Genomic DNA, 25,418 nt, shown 5'->3' on the forward strand with positions numbered 1-25,418 from the left:
GAATGCATGGTCCTTGGACCAAAGGAGACCTTGCTAAAATTAAAGTTAACCAAAGGGAAAGACATCTAATTATATTACACTTTTATCAATGGTTAGGCAAGATATAGCCCAACTCATTCTTTGAATGAGATATCTTGTGTTTATGATCAATTGGTGTTTCTTAGGATTGAAATTATGGGAAGACGAGTCAGTTTGAGGAAATGCCTGTTTCATTTCTCCTTTCCCAACTGAAATCATTAAGAACATATCCAAAAGAGAAAAAATTCTCATTGATACCCATCAAAATAATGACAAGAAGTACTTATCATACATGTATAAAACAGAGGCATCATCTTTTACACTGGTGAGAACAGCTTAAGAAATATCACTAGAAATCAATTTAAGACCCAGACACTGGCAGAATAATGACATGTTGGTAGAGACCAAAATACCAGAGAGGAGGGGGCCTAGTGTCAGTTTTGCCAACTGACAATAATGATGGTGTTAGTAGTGATGGTAATGGTAACAGAGAACAGTTAGTAGGCAGATTGTTAGACACTGTGTGGCTCAATATTTCTTATTTCATGCAATTTCTCAAAAATATTTATGAAATGAGTATTTTATATCTATTTTTAGATGAAGAAACTAGGACTTCAATAAGCATTCTTACGCAGTGTTACATAGTTTCTGAAAATTAGAAGTAGGACTTAAAATGATGTTGTTCTAACCACCTGTTAGTCTTCCTAATCCCAAATCTGTACAGATAAAGCTAAGAACTTCCTCTCTGTAGGTGAGAGTGAGTTCAGAGAAGACCTCTTTTCTAGGAGTGCATTTGCTCTGGCCAGAGCGATACCACCACCAACCTGACCACCACTCCCAGGAGCTTAAATGGAGGGGACTTAGAGATCCACAAAAGAGAATTCTTTACTATAAATCTGTTATGACAGTGAGCCCATGCTAAGCTTCTTCAGGAAGGGGAGGAAGATAAAAACATGATTTTCTTACTGTGTTTCCTAAAGCCAGCTTCTGGAGAGCCTCCCTGTCAGTAATCCCACCCCAGTGCACCTCAACTTTAGACTGCAGAGCCTGAACAGAGAGTAACAGTGTGGTGAAGCTGGTGGGTATGCCTGTTGATCCTGGATGCAGGAGAGACATTGTGTTAATACAAGCCTCCATCCCATAACCCAGAGGAGTGAGGCCTTTTAATGCCCTGCAGCTTTTGTAGAAGACTCAGATTCTCTTTTGAGTTTGGCCTTTTAACAGTTTTACTTTTAGCTTATCTCTGAGCACCCACAGCCTGTCATTATTAGTTTTTCAATTAACATTTCATTAGATATGTTCTCTAAGATATAGCAAAATAACTGACCCAAAGAGTACATAGACCCATAAAGTAGTAAATGGTCTCACCAAGATATTAGTTCTACCCAACAAACAAAATAAGAAAGTTTAAAAGTCACACACATTACAAAAAAAAAAAAAAAAATGAAAGTCAATCTTAACACTGCAGTAGATCTTTCATAGATAATATTTAGTATCTATATTTGGAATTTTAAATATCTATTCTTAGCAAAATAAAATACTTATGGGTGCAATGAAATAAGAAGAGTGAAGTGGCTAGGTGTGGTGTCACATACCTGTAATCCCAGACTTGGGAGGCTGAGACAAGAAGGTAGCAGGTTCAAGGACAGCCTCGGCAAGTAGTGAGAGACTCCCATCAACTTAGTGAGACTCTGTTTCAAAATAAAAATAAAATAGAGCTGAGGATATAGCTCAAAGGTAGAATGCCTCTGTATTCAATCCCCAGTAACACACACACACACTTTAAATGAACAGAGAAGTGAAATTTCATATTAAAACATTAATTCAAGCAACCATCAGAAATAATATATCTTATCAATACCCAGATATTTCTACATTGTAACATGCTTAAAATAGGAATTATTTTTTCATAATGACCCTTTATTAACATACTCAATTACAAAATGGTGGTCAAACCCCTGTTGAAACCTGAGAGAAAAGGTGTCATCTCTCCTAAGACAGCTTTGGGTCTCCCCTGCCCTGGCCGACATGACTCACTGGGATCTGGGTATCTACTGCTTCTGACCCTCTTACCTACAGCGTGTTTGTTCACTGGTGCAACAAGCCTGGTCTCCTCATTCCAGGACAGCAGGTCATCCCTCCACCCCTAGCTCAATGCCCTTCTACCGCCACTTCTTTACTTTTTCTTTTATTGTACTTGGGATTGAACCCAGGGAAATTCTAACTATGAATTACACCCCTCCGCCCTATTTTTTATTTTGAATCAGGGTCTACCTAAATTGCTGAGACTGGTCTCCAACTTGGGGTCCTCCCGTCTCAGCCTCCTATATGCACCATGACAGGGGATTGAACTCAGGGACCCTCTGCCTCCTATATACAGCTCCCCCTTCTTATTTTTATTTTTTGAAATTAAATCTCACTATGTGGCTGAGGCTGGCCTTGAACCTGCCATCCTTTTGCATCAGCCGCCCAAATGTTAGGATTATAAACAGGTACCTCAGCTGGCTTTCAGTGCCCTTGCAGTTTCTTGTGCCAGAATGCCTCTCCCACTGAGTATCCTATGGTATACTCACATCTACTTCAGAGTTTTATTCAAATGATATTTTATTAATTGGTTCTCCTTGGTCACCTTACCAAAAATGTCAGCATCCTAATAACATTTCTTACCCACCTGCCTCATTTTTTTCTAGCTTTTATTACTAGGTGATAGTTCATATTTTATTTATTTTGCTTATAGTTTGTCTTTCCCAGGAGAGTGTAGAAGCTCTGCCAAAAGCAGGGATTCTGGTGTTTCGTATTCACTACTGAGTCTCCAGGTCCTAAGTAAATGCCTGGCACCACCAAGGCACTTAAATAACAACTAGTGGATTACATGCTCAAACTTTGGTGGATAAGAGGGAGGAGATTGTAAATATCTATCACACTAAGTTTGTCTACAGGAATTTAATAATCTATGGGTCGGGCATTTCGACATAAAACCTGCCTTTGTTACCAGTTATCTGAGTGAAAATTTGCAAGTTGATCCCCTCCAAGTTGAACACTGTATTCATCAGCATCATCACAGCTGTCATCAAAAGACCTGACCACAGAATTCAAAGGCAGGGAGATTTATTAGCTTGTGGTTTCCGAGTTCAGTCCTTGTGAGGCCAAGGACTGTGGGCATCTCAGGGCCTGATGGCAGGGAGAGAGAGAACTAGGCTTTGCCCTCACATCATGAAGACCAGAAGTAAAAGAGAGAGCAAGGGAAGGGTAACTGCATATAATCCCCAGTGATACAAGCTCAGGGAACCACCTCCTTCCAACCACGCCCTTCGGGTCTGATTTAAGCCACCACCCAGATAAACCCTCATGACTCAATTCCATCAACTCCAAATATCCATTCATGAGCTCTTCAAGGGGTCGTTCTATATCTAACTATACTAGACACCGTGATCTGGATGTTATAACATGTCAGTTCATTGGGGTCTCAATTCAAAACAATTAAAAAATGAGGCCCAAGACTGGGGAGCTGAAGTGAATGAAACCATATCATAGCATGTCACGTCATTTCACATTATATCATACCATCTAGCATAATTGTGATGGCCAGAAATGACAGTAATAATAAGAATGTTAGTACAAGAGAATTTTCGGGCAATTTTGTTGTACAAATTCCTTTGTTTTCTAAGTGGTACAACTAAAGCTCCGGTTTGAGCCGAGGTCAAGTGCTAATTTGGTGGCAGACCTTACAACTTTGCTTGGCACCCCTGCCTGAATCCAGTGTCCTTTTTCTAACTGGAACATGGGATAAGTACGGATGACGCTTCAAGAATAAAAGTTATTCTTAAGGTGTTTTAATATCATGCTCTACTTAAATTCAATGAATGCACCTCATAGCGAGACTAGGTGGATCAGTTTCTCCTCTCTGCCCTGCTTCAGCTTACAGGAGCGATCTGCAAGCTGGAAGACAGAGTGGAATGTGCTAATAATGCCCTGAAGGCGGATTGGGAAAGATGGAAACAAGATATGCAGAACGACATCAAGTCAGCATTTACAGACATGGCGGAGGAGAACATCCGCTACTATGAACAGGTAGCTGCTGACGCTTCGTGGCCCCTCGGTTTTTAAGACGTAGCTGTATCCTCTTTGGTTTTCTACTTACCCTGTGTTGAAAGAGTCAATGTAAAGAACCAAGTTTCTTATCAGAAGCGCCTTTGGCAGCTCAATGCCAGAGGAGTTGCCGGTAACCATGGTGTTCATGTTCATTTTTACTCCCCCCTTTCTCTCTTTTCTATATTATAAAGTGCTTTCAAAGAAAAGGAGAGAAGTTTGAAGAAAACAGAAAATCAGAGCCTGTCCTTAATATCCTGTATCCCTGCTGTCTCAGGCTCAGGTAGCCATTTTTAGAGCGATGGGACCAAGAGGGCATTCAAAAAAGACCCAGTTATTTTTCTTTATAAATAATGCTTTTTATTATACAATTAACTTTTCTTCAGAGAAGGTACTTTTTCAAATGAATTTTATAATACACTATCACTTTTCTTTGCCCTACATGTTCTAATCCTACTTTTTCTAGGAAAAAATGTTTTATTTTTATTTATTTATTTATTTATTTATTTATTTATTTTTGGTGGTACTGGGGATGGAACCCTTCTACCTCCGGGCTACACTCCCAGACGTCTTTTTTATTTTATTTGGGAACAGGGTCTCTTAAGCCAGCGAGGCTGGCTTCGAACCTGCGCGATCCTCCTGTCTCCGCCTCCCAAGCGTGGGGATTACAAGCTTGCGCCACCACGCCCAGCTAAGAAAAATATTTTAAATACATATCTTTAATCTTATCTCTGGCTGGATTAATGAATATAAAAAATTGGTAAATTGAGGGAATGATGTTTTATAGTCTATAGTGCTTATCAGTTTAAAAGGTTTAAATTGAAAAATATTGTTTTGAAATATTAAAAATATTATATTTTTATATTTTACTGGTATTTTTGTGCAGTAAGAGTGATGCTGATATTTTTGTTCAGTAAGAGTAACTTGACCACCTGCTATTACCAGACACTATGGGGACACAGAGAAAGATTATGGATAAAAAGAGATCACAGAATGCAAGGGAAACACAACCCATTTTTCCTATAGTTACAGACAGAGGGAAAGAGTTCATCAAAAGCTCAGCTCATGAAGTTAGTGTAAATTTCAGTAAAGACAGACATTGGAGGGGCATTTCTCCTGTTGTAACGGAATGAGGAAGTTGCCTCAGAGAATAAGTTTAAGCTGAGACTTGGTAATGAATAAGAGGTCACCAGATAAAGACATGAGAAATAGAGGTGCAGGCAGAGAAATCATATGGGTGAAAGCATTCCCAGAAGAACATCGAGAGAACTTGTTTGAATTACAGAGGCCCTATTTTAGAGGAAGAAAGGATAGAGATAATGTTGAGTCCTCTAATTAGGCTGAAGACCACATTAGGATTTTACTCTTTTATCATTCATTCAAAGGGAAACAGAAACCACTGAAGAGCGTTTAGCAGGGAGGTTACCATATGGACTCACAGGTGTCTAAAAAGAATTTTCCACAAGCCTCAGATTTTGAATGCTTTAAATATATTTTAATGAAGCATATATATCCATATAAAGTATTATTACCACTTAACTGTTTATTTTTTTAAATTTTTTAATTTTCTTGGTGGTACTCTGGTCCCTGGAAGCCCTTCTACCTCCGGGCTACACTCCCAGACCTATTTTATATTTTTATTTGGAAACAGGGTCTCTTAAGCCAGTGCGGCTGGCTTCGAACCTGTGTGATCCTCCTGTCTCTGCCTCCCAAGCGCAGGGATTACAAGCGTGCGCCACCACGCCCGGCGTCCACTTAACTGTTTAAATCCACAGTAATAACTATCTCCTTTTATGTAAAACTTCTGTATGCTGACATTACAGAATTGTAATGAACATCAGCAGAGAAAATTTACAAGAAAATGCCTTAAAAATTTTAGAATGTACAATATATTATGCGTTATTACCGTTTATAAAACAAGTATATTAAGGTATAAAAATTACATAACTAATAAAATGTGTTTTTCTTTAAATAAGGTTTGACACATTTTTCTAAATTTGGACTTTTTTTTAAGAGAAAGCATAACAATTCCATCAAACTCTAACTAGTCTTTAGGTTTTGACTATAGTAACATAAACGTGTTTTTTTCATTGTCATAGATTGAATTCAATTTATGTATAAAACACTGTCTTCTGAAAAATAGTTAAATTAACATTAATCTTTTCATATTATAAATTATGTTCATTATAGCAGTTTATATCAGTAAGTTATATTCTTAACTTTTTCCCCCAAGTGAATTATATTTCTTACTGTTTCTAAAAATGTATCAGTTGCAGTACATCTTAGATGTATAAAACTTGGAGGAATCATAGATTTTCTTTAATATAACTTTAAAAGACACTTACAGCTTCAGCTATTTGTTGTTTTCTGAGTGAAAATTTTTTTATGTATTTGGCACATAAGTCCACTAAAGGATAATCAGAAACATGGAGCCCTTATATAATCAAGGTTTCTTAATTAGCCGAAGGACTTTGAGGCTTGAACAGCCACAATCTGCTTTTATCTCCTAACTTCAGAATACTTCAGATATGCAGGGAAGTGGAATGTTTCACAATCCTTATACCCCTGTTTAATTTAATCATGTTCTAACAGAAATACTGCTTTTTTTCATCAACATTTTAATAGATAAATCCCCAAAGGGGTCTGTTCTTAGTATGATAGACAAAATGGGGTATAAACATTTGCCTTTGGATTTATTTGTATGAAGTGAAGTGGCCTCAGCTTGTTTGTAGCTTTAAATTTAAATATCAAAGGGAAAGAGGAGTGAAATTATAAACATAAGGTATGGCTCTGAATCAGACTCTAATTATCATATTGAAATGTTGTTCTTAGATGTATGAGTTTATTTGGAGACAATTGTCTTCGCATACAAAACTAGTAATTCCAAGTATGAGTAGGTAAAATTTTATTTCCATTCTGTTTTGTCTGACTAATAATTAAGTGTAAAGTTATTGGATCTTTAAAAAAAAGAGAATAAAATCACAGGTAAACAAAAATTCCAATTGAACAGCATAAATGCTTTCAAAGCATGGTCCTTTGTCATTAAGCAACCAGGCTCTATTCTGAGAAACATGTCCTTATATGGTTTCATCTCTGTGTGAGCAATGTGGAGTATTCATATACAAACTAAGATAACTGTGATATCACTAGGTAATAAAGTCTACGTAGGGTCTGTTGTTGACTGAAATGTTATGCAGCGTATGACAATACAATGGAACTGAAATAAGCAAAAAAAGATTTTCTGCTAATATGAAAGGAATGTCAAAACAATAAAATATGACATGATAGAAGAAGGGCTTGGATATTTTCAAATCAGTCCTCTCTAGGTACAGGAGATGTGTCTACTAACAGTGAAGATGACTCCAGAGGAAGTGATCCTGGGCAGATGCAATGAATTAGAACAGCTTATTCTTAGGAAAGCTCAATATCAGTATCAATGAATTCATTTATTTATTTAGTTCTCGTATGTCCTCTAACCAGTGGGCTTTGATTGCTCGTTTGGAGTTTATGGCAGGAAAGTACAGCTGGTTAGTAATTGCTCTAGAATAGCTCTGGGTTTGGCAACAGCTATAAAACAGAACAATTATATTTTGGAAAGATAGGTGCAAGAGGCTGGCATGTGCAGGTTTGTGCACACACACACACACACACACACACACACACAGAACAAATGGGAAAAATATCTATTTAGTCCAGCGACATCACCTTTGTTATTAAGGAGAAGACCAACAGACCTCGGCCCTTACCTTCTTTGCTTTCCTGCTTGGAGGTCTTTTGATTATCTTAATGTCTTTGTTTTATTTGTCTCTAACACATCAAGGGCAGTTTGATTATAGTAAAGAGTAGAGCATTCATAAGAGCTATCCTGAGGTTGTAGTCAAAGGTCTAGCACACATCGGAGTATTTTGTTTTGTTTGTTTTCCCATCACTTGTCATCAAATCCAGGGGATCTTCACCACTGAGCTACGTTGCCAGCGCGCGCTCTCTCTCTCTCTCTCTCTCTCTCTCTCTCTCTCTCTCTCTCTCTCTCTCTCTCTCTCTCTCTCTTTTTTTTTTTTTTACTCTTTTTATTTTGAACTAAGTCTTCCTAAGTTTGCAGGCTGGCCTTAAACCTGTGATCCTTCTGCCTTGTCCTTCCAAGTCACTGAGATTACAGGTGTGCAGATTAATATATGTCTGCATAGTATTTCTGAGTACCTACTGTGACCAGTCCTGCCCTCTGCATAACAGAGGCCTTCTTGCTTTCTAAGTCCCCATCCCAACCCCATCTGGCCCAAATTTCCAATAATAGGAACTTTTCATGTTAATTTTTGCAAAATTAAGCAGTTTGTAGCTATGTGAATAAAATGAAGGAATGCAGTATAGTGCTTTGCATAGTTTATTTCAGAATTATTAATAGATGTGTGGGAGTTCTTGTAACCTATTGTTCTAGTTATAAAATTAACACATGCTCCCTGAAAAAAAAAAACACAAAAATTAAGTAAGGATACTAATAAAAAAGAAACATGCTAATAAGTCTTTCTTTTAAAGAGTTGTACATTTGATTATAACTACAAAAAATAATTTACTATTGTAAAATTAAGATAATAATTTAAAATTTTCTGCATGGCCCTTCTTCATGATAATTAAAGTGAAAATTTTATTTTAAGTTACATAATTTTTGTTTTATGTGCTTTTCTACTGAATCATAATTTTAATGTATCATACTAATGTATCTTCATTACCTTAGATAATTACTTATAGTTGAACATTGATAATTTTTTTTACCATGAATACATCCTTTAAATTTGGTATGGTGGCACACAATTGAAGTCCCAGATACTTAGGTGTTAAGGCTGGACAGTCACTTGAGCCTAGAGTTTCCAGGCCAGCCTGGGTGGCCTGGCAAGATCCCTATCTCAAAAATATAAACAAAAAAGTAAAAAGTAATATGAGGTTTTTAAAAACTTGCTTGGTAAGCATTCTAGGAAATAAGCATTACCACATGTCAAATGCCATCGATTTATTTAAGAATATCATTTACCTTTTGTAAAATCATCCATTGTTGATTCAATTTTTATCACAGCACTCTGGGTCATCCAAATTCAAGCTTAGACCTTCGCAATAGGAGGTTAAAATATATTAGGAAAGAATAGCATATTGTATTTACCTAGTTAATACATCTTTACAATATGTTAGCTTCTTGCAAAGAAATATGTAACTTTGTGTTTGTTGCTTGTATCATAATGGACAGACATCTTAGAAGGGTTTTATACTTAGTAGATAGTGCAAACATGTTTATCAATAAGGGCATATAGGAGGCAGAAAAATCTGGTAAAGCACATTTTCTGAAAAATAAAGAAAAACATTACATAAGCATACCTCTGGCCAAACAAACAATATTGTTAATGCTTTTCCAAAATCCAAATCCAGTTTTTATTTATGGGTCATTTAAAATTTCAAAGTAAATTGAAAAAGTAGATCTCACAGTAGTTCTTTTCTGCAATAAGTAGTGGGTAGGCATTGAGTATGCAGACGGTTCTTCAAGTGTGGTTTTATTTAGAAATTCATACCTTTTTATTTGGGAAAATGATGAATTCTCACAAATTATTTTTAAGTCAGTGTATTCTACATACTTTGGGACACTTAGCAGACTTTGTGAATATTTACTAGAAAATACCCTGGTGCAAGTTAGGGTAGCTCCTAATAATTCTGATTATAAGAAGTTAATTTTTATTGATGGTGATTATAAAACTGTTGCCTATGGAAGATTCTGATGGGTGGCATTCGTATTTCTCTCAGAAATTCCACTCTTTTAGAAGCTAAAAATCAGAAAAACTATTAACTTTGTTGGAAGAAGCAATGAGGAGAATGGCCTCCATAGCCTCATTCTAACTAGTGAAGGAGAACTGGCACGTCTACATGCCATTAACCTAGGGAGAAAGTAACTTTTTCAAAATCTGGGAGGTGTAAGCAAAGGAAGGAAGCCTTGGCCATTTTCATTTATATTCCCTAGAATTTAGTAAAGCGCTTGAAAAATTATAGAAAAGCTAGTTATACTTTCAAAGTCACAGACTTTAAAAGAAAGTAGGACTTGAGAGGAGTGAGCAGTTCTGAAAAGTGAAGCGTGAAGCAGATAAAGAATGAGGCCTGATTACACCTGTGGACCGTGGACTGTGAACAGTCAAGATGAAAGGGGAACGGTCAGGATGAGTGCGGGAGAGAACAGGACGAGTCAGGGAGGGCACTTTGCAGGAGGGACTGAGGTGTGGGGGAAAGTAAAGAACTTCCCAGCAGTACCAGAGCCAAATGAGAGTGGGTATGAGGAGCCTCCTGGAAGATTATATTTTACATATAAATATGTGTATATATATGTTATAAATTTACACACATATACTTACTGGAAGCCTGTATATGTATGGATATGTATATAATCTTCCCAGAGTGGTAGAAAGATCAGATATATATATATATATATATATATATAGATATAGATATAGATATAGATATATAGATATATAGTTTATATTCGATAATAAAATTAATCCCTAATAAAAACTGAGAAAACAGAGCTGCCTCATTAATTTTGCTTTTTTCCATCATAAAGAATGAAAGTATAAGTTGAAATGATTGTGCAAACACACCACACACACACACACACACACACACACACACACCCCTAGAATATTTGAAGAGATGAAACCAAAAATATTCATTTCCATAAAAAGAGAAAACTAGGTATATTTGTCAATGAGTGGTACAAGAGCCCTACCTTTGCCAACTGGAAACCAGAATTTACAAAGCCCCAAATGAAGCCTTTAATTCTAAACTGACTCCTAGAGGGAAGATTGACAGACCACCTTCTATCCAGGCCAATTTTCTTTCAAGGTGAATAGTATATTTACTAAATTTAGCCCCAGAGTGGTGGAAATACTGAAGAAAGGACATCTGCTTCCAAAGTAGCTAACTTCTTCTGTAATTTCCAGCATACACCATACACAATCACCTGATATGGGAGTCATAGAGGATTTACCCAGATAGAGTTGTTTAGCATAGTTCTCAGCCTAAGGAATGACAAGTAATATCTGAAATTTCTTTCAAAATCTTGGGACAGAGCCATAATGGATGGTCTATATTGAATTGTTATTTTTTGTTCTTACATTGGCCATCTCTTTTTCTTCTTCTTTTTTTTTAAACTGGAGCATGAAACAAAGGGCATTCTGCCTATTTAGTCTAACCTTATTTTATTTTATTTTATCTTGTTTTATTTTATTTTATTTATTTATTTTTGGGGGTACTGGGGTTCCTGAAAACCCTTCTACCTCCGGGCTACACTCCTAGACCTATTTTTTATATTTTTACTTGGAAACAGGATCTCTTAAGCCAGCGAGGCTGGCTTCGAACCTGCGCGATCCTCCTGACTCTACCTCCCGAGAGCGGGGATTACAAGCCTGTGCCACCACCACACCCGGCTATCTTGTTTTATTTTAAAACAGGGTATTGCTAAGTTCCTGAGGCTGGCCTTGAACCTTCCATCCTTCTGTCTCAGCCTAGAGTTCCTTCTGTAAAGTTAAGCCTTCTTTCCTTATCATAAAAAGAAAGAAGAAAGTTGGCTAAAGCCGGAAGTGGTGGCGCACACTTGTAATCCCAGCACTTGGGAGGCTGAGACAGGAGGATTACACAGGTTCAAAGCCAACCTCAGCTGCTTAGTGAGGCTCTCAGCAACTTAGTGAGACCCTGTTTCCAAACAAATTATAAAAGTAGGTCTGAGAGTATAGCCTGGAGGTAGAAAAGCCCCTGGGTTCCACTCTCAGTACCACAAAAAAATAAAAGGTTGGCTAGAGCTGAAATAACCCAAAGTTACCCAAGACAGTGACTTCAGAACACATTTAAGGATGTTTTTCTCTTTATAATCACTCATCATAACAGTTCCGAAAGCCTGTCCTAAACACAAGGACCCAGGGAGAAAAATTTCTTGATGGTGCTAAAAACAGTCCTTGAGAGAAGAGCAGTCAGTGTTTTGGGTCCTGTGTGAAGAATGGCTCAAATACATTGTACACACAGGGATTGAAGAGATCCTCATTAAGTGCAGGTTAGATTTCCAGCAAAGCAAACACACCTACCTGCTTGAGATGCCACCAGGCATAGACATGTTCAATACATCACCCACATTATCATCCATTGTGCCCACATGATTTGTTTTCTTACCACTTGGAGGCACTTACTGGAAACCTAAAAATGTATGGATTAGGAAATTTAGGCTACATCATACTACTTCTGTGTGAAGCACCTGTCCCTTTAGGTACCTTCATCTTTATCTAAGCAAAAATATCAGATTTTCATCATCTTAATGCTATCAAAGGACAATCCATTGACTAGGAGCTTTACTCTTGTATTTCTAATAAAGAGGTCAACATTATTGATTATTTAATGATGAATCATTCTTTTTATCATCTGTCATGGAAATTATTTTTTTGGTAAGCAATCAGTTCTTACTTCAAATAGGACCTCAACAACAAATTCTCATTAAAAAGGACCTTTAAGTACACAATAAAAATGAACAGAGCGAGCCAGACATGGTGGCGCACGCTTGTAATCCCCGCACTTGGGAGGCTGAGACAGGAGGATCGCACAGGTTCGAAGCCAGCCTCAGCTACTTAAGTGAGGCTCTCAGCAACTTAGTGAGATCCTGTTTCCAAATAAAATATAAAATAGGTCTGGGAGTATAGCCTGGAGGTAGAAAAAAGCCCCTGGGTTCCACCCCAAGTACCACCAAAAAAAAGAAGAAAAAAAAAAAAAAAGAACAGAGCAAGAAAATCAGAGATGGAATAACCTTATTTTAGGAGTTTAATTTTAAATTTTAAATTTTATTTAATTTTACTTTTGTGTGTAGTACTAGGGATGGAATCCCGGGGCTTTCTACTTCTGGACTACACTCTCAGACCTATTTTATTTTATTTGGAAACAGGGTCTCACTAAATTGCTGAGAGCCTCATTAAGTAGCTGAGGCTGACTTCAAACCTGGACAATCATCCTGTCTCAGCCTCCCATGTACTGGGATTACAAGTATGCACCACCACATCAGGCTATTTTAGGAGCTTAAAACGTTGTCTTCTTACTTTCTGAGTACGGAGTTGCTATTAATTATGCATCCAAAAATAAACTGTAGGTAATTTTTTTGTTTTAAACCATTTTGGACTGCTCACTGGAGACTATTATGGTAACCTATTTTAAGGTTGACTGTAAGGGGTAGGGAGTGATGTTTCCTTGGAGATTAGCTACCACAGGTGCCAGAAAACTGCCTTCTCAGTTTGACAGGTTGTTACCAGGAATTTGGATAAATGAAGAAGTAATAATTATAAACTAAACCCAGGGAAATATACAATTAAAATTAAATGATGATTTCTGTTGTAACTTAGATATTCAAAAGTCATAGCTGTTGCTCATGTTTCTATATAGATGTAGAACTCTTTAATTATGTCTCGTATAAGTCTAGAAGATTATTGCTTTGTAGGTTTCTGCTTTAATAAAAACTTCTATTAAAATATTCTCACCACTCCCCTATATCCCTAACTATGATTATTTCTCAAGTAACTACATAGATGAAGTTGAGCTTAAGTCTGAATTGGAAAGTTATACCATAGCCCTGTCAGTCTGCCCTTTCTTTGGACTAGATTCATTTTTTTTGTAAAATTAAGTCAATCAAGGATTTGAATAGAAGGAAATTATAAAAGGAATAAATTATTTTAAACTTATACTCAAGGCATACCTAATCAGATATGTAGTATCTTGAGTAAAGAAGATGGGATTACTAATAAAATATTAGAGTTAGATATCACAATGCCACTACTAAATATTATAATTGAATTATTTCCTTTCTTTACCCATTTGCTCACTTGTCACATGAAGATACTGATACATCTTCCTTTGCCCATCCATAATATCCCTCATAAGTCTTTAGGAGAATGAAATTAGCACACTTAGGTGAAATGCTTTAAAACAATGTGCTTTGATAAGTGTGCCCTTCTTTATGGTTTGTTATATTTCATTGTCTTATTAAACAAAAACATAAGCTTGGTGTTTCAAATGTCTATTATTAAACTGGACAAACTTTATGTCATTGGATTTCTATAATTCAGAAACAGTGATGAGAGGGCATAGATTAAGTTCAAAGAGTATGAATTCAAATTTAGGTCCGTATGTCAATTCCCTCATAATTGGGAGCCATATATGTGCCCATGTTGTAAAAATGAGAGGGACAAAATAAATTATATCTAGGGCTCCTATCTTTATCACATTTTGAGGTAAACGGCTATAGAAAAAAATGCTGCAGAATAATAAATAAATAGACCACAAGATGGCGTTTGTAGCTAATGAGTCTTTTCACATTCACCGTTGCTGTCATGTGTTTGTAGTGTTTACAAGGGCAAACTTACCACTTGCATTCTCCAGAAATATGGAAAAGTAATATTAAAAAATATGCAAATCCTGTTATTTTAAATTTACATATAGTTCTAAAATTGCAAGTTGGCAAATGCTTCTCAGAAGCCGAATTTAGACTTTTCCACAAATGAAATTCAATAAATAATTTTGAGCTCTACCACAATAATACACATTACTTTTATCTGGCAACATCATCTCTGATTTCTTTCCGAATCAATTATATTTCAGAATTTCAAAATACTGAGTTTTTTGAAAACTGAAAGTTTTCGTTAGTGTTTAACATTTTAAGTTTAGGTGAGAAAAAAAAAGTAACTACTAAAATGTTACGCAATTCATTTACTTAATTTTAAATATAACTTTGACAGACGCTAAGTAATTACAAATTGGAATTTTGGTGTTCCTGCAGATATGTGTGATACAATCTATGTCCAAGTTCATTTGAGACATTAAAATATTAAGGGGAAACTCAGTCTTATTTGCTATTGCTAGTTTATTGAGAGAGTGGTAGTTATCACAGTACTCTGTAAAAAGGTGCTCTGAGATTAGTGGAGGAAAGAAAAGACTCAACAGCTTAAAATTGGAATTTCTGGTTTTAAAAGAAATAAATGGTAAAGTTTGGCTTTTATAATTTTATAGTAAGCATCATTGTTATTGTTCTAAGCAGATTTCTAGTTATCTTACTCTGTTGCCCTAGAGATACATAGATCGAATTTTATTAGTTTTGAATTTTGTGACAATTTAGATGGAACTACATTTCCTGTTAGCTGTCTTCATGAACAGGTTATTGGCATTACCTGTCAGAGATACCACACATTACGTTAATATTTTCACAAGAACTTTTTGGATGGGCATAACTTTTGACTTTAAGTAAAGTGATATATTGAGGACTCTTCTCTATTTCAGGGAGCATCAGTATCCTCTTCTAAAATGTGCTAAAAATAGTGTCTTGCTCATCTTGGATTTGTTTGGGTATTAAAATATACATGTGTATATACATGAATATAATGAAATATATTTGAAGATGAAAGAAATGTCTAAGCAACAAATTAAATATTCCCAGTAAGTTACCAAATATTAGTTGTTTTTAAGCTTTAATACTCATACATATTTTTTCCACGAGTTTTACCTGACATATATCTTAAGCTGCTAATTTTGCTTAAGCCTGAAATTGCCAATAGAGAAAATACATTTTTAATGCTGCAAAGTGAGTGAATGAAAAGCACCTCACTCAGAGTCTGACACATAATAAATTTTCAGTAATGGTAGGCTCATAGTAGTCATGGTAATTTACTTCTGAGCCCCGTGTGGTGACGCATGCTTGTAATCCCTGTACTTGGGAGGCTGAGACAGGAAGATAACACATTTTAAACCAGCTTTAACAATTTATTGAAGCCCTCAGCAGCTTAGTGAGACCCTGTTTCCAAATAAAAAATAAATTAGGTCTGGGGGTTAGCCCAGAGGTAGAAAGCCTCTGTGTTCCATCCCAAGTACCAAAGTAATTGAATAATTAATTACTTCTGATTAAAAATATTTCTCAATATTATAAATATTTATGTGAAAATACCAATTTTATCTTTTAAAGAAATTTGTAATGATAATTACCTCATTAATATCAGATACTTAAAATTTTATTTATTTATTTATTTATTTTTTGGTGGTGGTACTGGGGGTGGAACCTAGAGGCTTTCTACTTCCGGGCTATACTCCCAGACCCATTTTATATTTTATTTGGAAACAGGGTCTCACTAAGTAGCTGAGGCTGGCTTCAAACTTGCGCGATCCTCCTGTCTCAGCCTCCCAAGCACGGGGATTACAAGCGTGCGCCACCACACCCGGCTTGATACTTAAAAATTTCATGCTGACAGCATTCTACACTGGGTCAAGCTAAGGAGGCCTAATTTATAAATTGTTCTTGATCTCATCTGCCACCTTCTTGTCAGCCATGCTGAGCCTGTGGAAATATTCTGCTTCAGTTTGGGAATAAACTTAATGGACACACATAATAAGTATGTCCCAACCTCTTAGTCTATAAATAGGTAAATAGTCCTAGAGAAGTAAAGAGGTGTGCCTGAAGTCACACTGTGGGACAGAACTTCCTCAAGCCCCACAACCCTGAGAATATAAGAGCATTGATTCTTAAATGTGGAAGCTTCCATAGGAAGCTATATTATTTATCAGTTTATTTTTATTGGTGCATTGTAATTCTGTATCATAACTAGAGTCAGAAGGAGATTCATAAAAACACACATCCACACAGAACCTGGTGTGTTTCCCTCCAGATTCCGCCCTGCTCTCTCCCCTTTCTCCATACCTAATATCAAAATTGGCATTGATAACTTTATATATGAGCATAGCATTATTTGAACTGTTTCCTTCATTAAGTCTCTCCTTTTACCTCCTGACCTCTTCTCCCTAAATCCCCTTTTACCATTCCACTAGTCTGTCTTCTTATTTATCTGAAGACCCTTTTGTCTTCCAATCTCTCTCTAGCATGTGAATGAAAACATAGGGCCCTTGACTTCCTGAGACTGTCTAATCTTGCTTAACATACTAGTCTCCTGTTCCATGCATTTTTCTGCAAGCGATATAACTGTGTTATTTGTGGCTGAGTAAAGTTCAATTGTGTGTAGCTACATTATTTCTATAGTAACAACATTATTGTCACCGTTTACTCTTTAGTGATCACCGTTTACTCTTTAGTAATTCCACAAGATGTGATCACATCTTGTGGAATTACTACCCAATTATAAGTACTAAAGAGACATTTACCTCTTCTAGTGACAAAATGTAATCATCACCTCTGCTGGAATGGCAATATATTTTTCAAAACTAAAAGTCTTGGAATTAAGACTTAATTTTCTAAGAATTCCATCTCTGTATATTAGAGTAGGTTTCAGATGTATGTGTGTAAGAGTGAAAGGGTCTGTTTCCCATGCAGTGTGGCCCCCACTTGAGCATCCTTTAAGCTGGGCTGGGGCTGGTTCTCTCTGAGTCCCTCCTCACTGAGAGCCTGCAGTGTTTGGCCTTTGTACAAACTGGGGCTACCTGGGGAAAACATGTACTGGATCTCAGTTAAGTAGGAAGTGTGATGAACTTGCTTTTCCATCTCCCTACCTCCTGGGTAAGAGCATCTACAGCATATTTATTGGCTTATTTTACATTAAGTGAGAAGGAGCATCACTGTGGTTTCCTATGGATCACTGGAAGAAGCAGAGTATCACTGTACTCTGAGAATCCTCAAACTGGAATGTCCTGATTTCATCAGAGGATTGTTGTATCAAAATAGTGTGAATAAGCCAGGCGTGGTGGTGCACGCTTGTAATCCCCACGCCTGGGAGGCTGAGACAGGAGGATCGTGCAGGTTCGAAGCCAGCCTCAGCTGGCTTAAGAGACCCTGTTTCCAAATAAAATATAAAATAGGTCTGAGAGTGTAGCCCAGAAAAAATTTAAAAAAAATAGTGTGAATAAAAAAATGATGATGTTATTCAAAATGAAAGTAGAACTCCTGTCATGATCTTCTGTGATAACATGAGAATCCAAGGTAATGTGGGCTGAATGACACTACTCAAGGTCAGGTCAGCAGTGATACTGGAGATTTTCACTTGTCACTCTAATTTTAATAGATTAACTTCATGGATTATGGATTTTAAATGGGAAAAATTTGTCTAATAGCAATACAAAGCCAAATTAATAGAAAAAAAACTTATTAAAATTAAATTTATAATAAAGGCAAGTCTCATGCTAGGTTTTAAGATTTTTTATTGATTTAATGATTCTTTATATTCTTCAATTATAATATAGAACCTTGTGGATGGTCATTGAAGTAAATTGCTTATGTGTTATAAACACTCTATTTCTGGAGTTTTTAGTTGGGTTTTCATTCTCAGAAAGTTTTCATACTCAAAGAATGAAGAAAATTAAGAAGTGTTAAAGATCACCTTTTTAAATGAGATTTATATACATTGGTTTGATATATGGGCAAGATGTCAGGTAACTCAGGTGAATATTAATATTGGTGGGGAGGAGCAGTTAAGTAAATACATTTGTTAATAAAAAAAAATCTGCTATTAAGATTCCAAAAGAGATCTGGTAGCATCTGAAGCTGCACAGTTCAAGGTCAAAACATGTCTTTACAGGCTCAGAACTTACTAGTCATCAATTTCAATGGGGTTCAGGATTTTAGAGCAAAACTTAACATCAGTAGGTTTAAAAAGCAAGAGAAATCAGGATAGCAAGTCATTAGTATTCAGAGATAAAAATGAGCTTCCATGATGCCCAGCATTTTCTCATCAGTCTTTCCATGCATTCGTTCACTGTAGTCATCTACATTTACTGAGCATGAGCCACTTGCCTGGCATGTATTAATTCAGTCATCTTCAGAGGATATATGTGCTCCAGGAAATAAGTAATCTCTAAGAGGTATGAAGGGAATCAGTTTCTGTACATCCAACCATTGTATATACTCTTTCCTAAAATTTGATCAACCTGATGCCTCTGTAGTCATACATATTCATACTCACTTCTTTTTCCAAAAATTTCCTTCTTTCACTCTGTAAAAGAAAGGCAGCCTGTGCTATTGGCCAGTGACTTTTTAAATGTATTATGGTGTGAATTCAAGAGATTGGTTATTTTTTATTTTGTTTATTAGTAACACAGTGGCCCTGCCACTTTTGAGATTCATAATATTACATATGCACTTCTATCATTTAAGCTTCAGCTTTCTTTCCCATGAAATAGGATTCATAATAGTCATTGTGAGATGTAAAGAAAGTGATATATAAAGCAATCGTTATAGTGCCTGACCAAATAGTCATATCAGTATATCACAGCTGTTACATTCTAGCTAATTGTTCTATAATGGTTAGTATTTAAAAATACATAAACTTTTTGTTCTCTCTAATATGGAGGTGGTAAGGAGATGGTTCAACAATTAATTCATCTCTTATTATATTTCACTGTCCTTTTAAGTACTTACTTTAGAAATGAATTTATTAAAAGTTGGGCATGGTGGCACACACTTGTAACACCAGCATTTGGGAGGTGGAGACAGGAAGATCAAGGTTTCTGGACAGCCTCATTACTTAGTGAGGCCTTTTGCAACTCAGCGAGAGCCTGTTTCAGAATAAAGAATAAAAAGTAGGGCTGGAGATGAAGCTTGGAGGTAGAATGCCCCTTGGTTCCATCCCCAGTACCACACACACACACACACACACACACACACACACACACACACACACAAGAAATGAATCTATTAAATCCCAACATTAGGAGGCATGCGTGGCTATGGAAAACTTACAGCCTTTATTAGTGTAGCTGAAGCAGGATATGGCAGAGATGGAAATGTGTTCACCTGAGGACCAATGCCATCTTTGGAGCAATGTGCATCACTTATTTGACAGGAATTCTAAACACAGAAAACTGCTTAGAATTTCATTTGGAACTTTATATTGAAGATGTTCAGACATTTATTTAAGTGATACTTTGGCAGAGTTATCAAAAAGATGTGCAATCTTTTGAGCATTGATGGCTTTGGGCTGTTCTGCAGGCTTAAAACTACTAGATTAGGTGTGAATTTGCAGAAAAGAGGCCAAAGAGCTCTACAGACAGCAGACTTGCAGGGAAAGAAGGGCTCTCCCCAAGTATGAAGTTCTCCTCACTGTGTCTGGGTCAGCCCTTCTAACCTGACTTAGTACTTTTCTTTGTTTTGTAAACATTGTATATAGATGTTTTTGAAGCTATTCTTTGGTGTATTTCTATTTTTCTTTTTATCAGTGAAATTTGGTAAAAAGAGATTTGTATTTTATAAAGCCAATTTTTTATTTACTTTTTCTTGGCATTGAAAATAAAATATTAATAACAGTTTATTTATGGCATGTTTGCATATGTTATTAATGATAGGATTTGTATAGATATTTTTCCTGTGGGTATGGAAGTTCTTCTAATTTGCTCGGATTTTTTTTAGATTTTTTTTTTTTTGTATTGGTGCATTGTAGTCATACATCTTAATGGGGTACAAGATAGTAGAGGCATGAAGATTTTTTTTTTTAATCAGGACTAGACATTGGAATTGAGTAAATGTTTTTCTTGTATCTGTTGAGATATTACTACATTTAATATAGTAAATTATGTTAGTTGATTTTTTTGTTTTATTTTATTTTTATTTTTATTTTTTTGGTGGTACTGGGGTTCCTCGAAGCCCTTCTACCTCCGGGCTACACTCCCAGACCTATTTTATATTTTTGAAACAGGGTCTCTTAAACCAGCGCTGCTGGCTTCAAACCTGCGCGATCCTCCTGTCTCTCCGCCTCCCAAGTGTGGGGATTACAAGCTAGCACCACCACACCCGGCCCATTAGTTGATTTTTTTAATGTTAATCCAACTTAACATTCTTGGGAAAACCCCATTTGGTTGTATATAATTCTATATATAGCTGGCTGAATTGGGTTTGATAAAAGCTTATAGAGAACTTTTGCATTTGTGTTTATGAGTAAAATTGGTCTGTTGTTCTCTTTGAATGCCTTTTGTTTAAGTTGGAAAGTTTTCCTATGTATTCAGCTTTCTGTAAAAGTTTGTATAAAATTAGTATGACTTCTTCCATATGTGTGTCATAGAAGTCACCAGTGGGTTATGTGTTTGTTTCTTCTGAATTGAGTTTAACAATTTGTGCCTCTTGAAAAATTGGCCCATTTTACCTAAAATTTCAAATGTATTTCTTTACAATATTGTCTCTTTTTAAGCTGCTTTCTCTCCTAATAATGGGATAATAGGGAAATATTTCAGCAAAATAGTCCACTTAATCTTGTTTTAAAAACAGATAAAAATATGAATCTAATATTCTTATTTTTACCCCTATGCTTTTATTGATGCATTGCAATTATATAACATAGTGAGATTCAAAGCAATACATTTCTCACATCACAGTCTTTTTACCTTACCTTTAATATACTTTTCTCTTGTGTAGTGATAACATCCCTCATTAATAATTAAAATACATAGAAAATGACGGAGATTCTAGCAAGCTAATAGGAGAAGATGAGTAGGGGAGACTGTTACAGGCTCAAGTGTGAGGATTTATTCATCTTTTTACTGCTGAGAATGAACTGCTGTTGATCTATTCCTGGTGTGTTTCCATTATTCAGTGCCTTGCTACCTGGGAATCATTCCTGACATCACAGACTGACCTCCACTTGGAAGAAGACTCTGAAGATAAACTTTAATCCCACTGAGGGCTTCTGTTTGTTCTTTGGGAGACAGCATCTATCAACCAAAGTTACTCTTTATGGATTGGCTGTACCCTTTATAAAGTGGATGAAACGTATTTTGTACTCTCTGGAAAACCAACAACTTGAAAACTCAGGTATTCCAGGTCATTGACATGAATTTGAACGGACACACACACACACACACACACACACACACACACACACCTATTTATATAGATATATAGATCTATGTTATATACTCTATATAGGTCTTGTGTATAGAGACCTATAACATATAGATGATATATATCTATATTGATAGAAAAAAAGATTTAGCTTAATTTTAATTATGTTCTTAAATTTATGTGCCAATAATTGCATATAGAGATTTTTTCTTAAATAAATGGTTGTGGAACATGACATTTTAAATATGTTGTAAAGACTCAATTTTAATAAAAAACAATATGAAATGATTGGTGTTATGTATTCTTTTACTACTGTATTTCAAGCCTTTTGAATGTATTCTAATATGATTTAGGCATGTGTCAGCAAGTATATATTCACTTATAATTTTCTTTGAGATACTGCTTCATTAAATTAAGAATGTGAAGCAAGTATATAAATATTATTTAACATTAAACAGGTCATAACTGTTTAAATATTGATTTTTATTAGTTTTTACAATCAAGTTTCAAAAATACTTGTGAATTATTATTTGAGTTATTGATTAGAGATCTTTATACAATGTTATTCCTACCAGTAAATATATTCTTTTTTGGTATGTTTTGTTGCATCCTATTCACCACTCATATCTCGTTCTTATTTTCTCAGACATGCAGTGCTTACCAAGCATATTCTCTCATTCATTTATTAAGCCTCTCCCCTTTGCAAGGCATTGTTGAAGGTGATTATGGTCTTTGGTAAAAAATAAGACACACAAGTTCTAATTATATTGATCATACTGAGTGATTTTATCTTAATTTGGGGGCATGTATTTTAATTTCTTGTGGGCCTATACCTGGGAGTGGATTGCTGGGTCATATTATAACTGTGTTTAGCCATGTGAGAGTTTCTAGGATGTTTTCCAGATTGGTTGTGCTATTTTAAATCTCCTCCAGCAACGTGTAAGGGTTTTAATTTCTCCACATTCTCACCAACACTTGACATCATCCCATGTGTTTTATTATAGACATTGCGATGGTGTGAAGTGGTACTTCACTTTTATTTTGATTTACAGTTCCATGATGCATCTTTTCACTTGTTTCCTGGCCATATATACTATACCTATTCTTTGGAGTATGTCTATTTAGATATTTTGCTATTTTTTAAAATTAGGTTGTTGGTCTTTTAATTATTTATTTATAAGACTTCATTATATATATATATATATATATCATTATATATATATATATCAGATACAAATCTCTTATCAGACTATACTTTTTTTTCACTTTCTTGATTATGTCCTTTAAGCTACAGAAGATTTTAATTTTGAAGAAATCCAAAACTATTTTTTCTTTTGTTACCAGGTCATATCTAAGAATGCATTGCCAAGCATCTGTGGTTATGCAGATTTATTCCTGTGCTTCCTTCTAAGAGCCTCTTGGACGTAGAGCTTTGGTCTATTTGGAGTTAATTTGTGTATATTTTGAGGAAAGGGCCTGATTTTGGTCCTTTACTGGTGGGTAGGCAGTGGTCTCAACACTCTTCATCGAGACACTCTGTCTCACCACCTTCCACACTGGCCTGCAGTCTGCAGAGGTCCTCACACTGTCCCACTAGCTGTGGAAATTCCGGTGTCGCGTTCTTGAACTGGTTGTGGTTGTGTGTGTTGTGATGTGGTTGTTAGTAATCATAAACAGCTAGTCTACAATAACAGCACTGGAGACTTAATAGAAAAATCTACCCTGCTATTTATGTGTACTTTTTTTCAGTGGTACTGGGGATGGAACCCAGGGGCATTCTACTTCCAAGCTACAACCCCAGCCCTATTTATATTTTGCTCTTTTTTTTTTCTTTTTTGGTGGCAGTAGGGATAAAACCCAGGGGTATCCTACCTCCGACTGACATCCCCAGTCCTATTTTTTTGTTCTTTATTTTGAAACCGGGTCTCACTAAGTAGCTAAGGCTGTCCGCGAACTGCGATCCTCCTGTCTCAGCCTCCCAAATGCTGGGATGACAAGCGTGAACCACCAAGCCCAGCTTTTACTCTTTATTTTGAAACAGAAGTCTCACTGACTTGCAAAGGACTTCACAAAGTACCTGAGGCTGCCCACGAAAGATGGTCCTCCTGTCTCAGCCTACCAAATGCTGAGATTATAAGTGTGCACCACCACGCCCAGTTTATGTGTACTTTTAATTCAGTGTACACACTCTTTCACTAACTCCTTCCCAAAACACAGGTTTCCTGATGTTCAATTGCTTTTTTCTTAAGCATATAGCCTTACAAAAAAGACAAATGGGATATACTGATAACTATTATATGCACCTAGTAGTTGTGGATGTTGAAATAGCTATGAAAAGACAAGTCCTTCCTATACAGTTGTTCAGAGCTGGGCAATAGACTGTTCTTTCTAAGGACTCGTCTCCCTCCTTTCTTTCCAGATAACTGGAAGTAAATTAAAAAGCATTTATTTCTAAGTAGATATTCAAAATAGAAGCTTTGATCATTGATTATCTAGTTATTTGACTTGAAATCTTAGGCAGAAATAAAACTTATTTTCTGTGTCTGTGGGAAGGGAGATTGCACTTGGGTAAAAGACATCACCAGAGAGGATGAATCTCGTGAACCCTGGAACCCCAGGCCAAGGTTTTGCCTATGACTTGAAAACATTACTGAACTTGCTTGGCTCACAGATGCAGAAGCCCCTATCCTCGACTTATACTTTTCTTTCTCTTTTTAAGAAGTTTCTCGCAGCCAGGCATGGTGGTTCACTCTTGTAATCCCAGTATTTAGGAGACTGAGACAGGAGGATCCAAGTTTGCAGCCAGCCTCAGCTACTTAGTGAGGCACTGTGCAACTTAGTGAGATCCTGTTTCAAAAATAAAGAATAAAAAATCTGGCTGGGGGTGTGGCTCAAAGGTAGAATGCCCCTGGGTTCAACCCCCAGCACCAAAAAAAAAAAAAGTTTCTGGCAGTTAATTGAGTGGAAACATTATTTGCCCATTTCTGGAGAAGTGAAAAAAAGACAAATACACACATACACTACATGCACACATTTTAAACAGGAAATCATTATTTGACACGTGTATATTTCTCCAAAATGGGAATGTGTATTTCCCACAAATGAAAATCTAGATTTTTTTTCTCTTTCTCTTGCTCATTCCAAGACTACCTAGAGGATACTTTTTTCTCTCCCTGATTTCTGCTTATGATTCTACTTGTGCCAGTGATTGTCTATTTTGCAATCCCTTTATCTGCTCTGCTATAAACAGTTACATGATTTTTCAAAATTCACAGTCAAGTCTATGCTTTGATGAAACACTAATTGGTTTTTTATTTTTTTCTTTCATTTTTTTACTGCTCTTTGTCCCAGTTTCCCCATCTGTTTCTTCCTAATTTTGTTTCAGAATTTTTATTGCACTTGACAGAAAAAAATCAAACTACATAAGAAACACACCAAGTCCTGTGTCCATCCATGTTATTTGTATCACTTCAAACTTCATTATGATATATTATTACAATAC

At 36.0% G+C, this 25,418-nt stretch overlaps 1 protein-coding gene across 2 annotated transcripts in view; it reads left to right on the forward strand.

Moving 5' to 3' along the window:
• Positions 1 to 21,746, forward strand: part of SNX7 (sorting nexin 7) — a gene marked incomplete at its 3' end in the record, with an annotated part of 86,333 nt that extends 64,587 nt beyond the window's left edge. The window contains exons 8-9 of one of the 2 annotated variants that reach the window (XM_080692648.1): positions 3,937 to 4,089; positions 21,669 to 21,746. In XM_080692648.1, the coding sequence (XP_080548774.1) occupies positions 3,937 to 4,089; positions 21,669 to 21,746 (231 nt within the window). The remainder of the gene's footprint in view (positions 1 to 3,936; positions 4,090 to 21,668) is intronic. The other variant, XM_080692649.1, reaches the window with a different exon arrangement.
• Positions 21,747 to 25,418: the final 3,672 nt, after the last annotated feature.

The sequence above is a fragment of the Muscardinus avellanarius genome (genome assembly GCF_963383645.1).
Source record: "Muscardinus avellanarius genome assembly, chromosome: 3".
In the NCBI taxonomy this organism is placed as follows: domain Eukaryota; kingdom Metazoa; phylum Chordata; class Mammalia; order Rodentia; family Gliridae; genus Muscardinus; species Muscardinus avellanarius.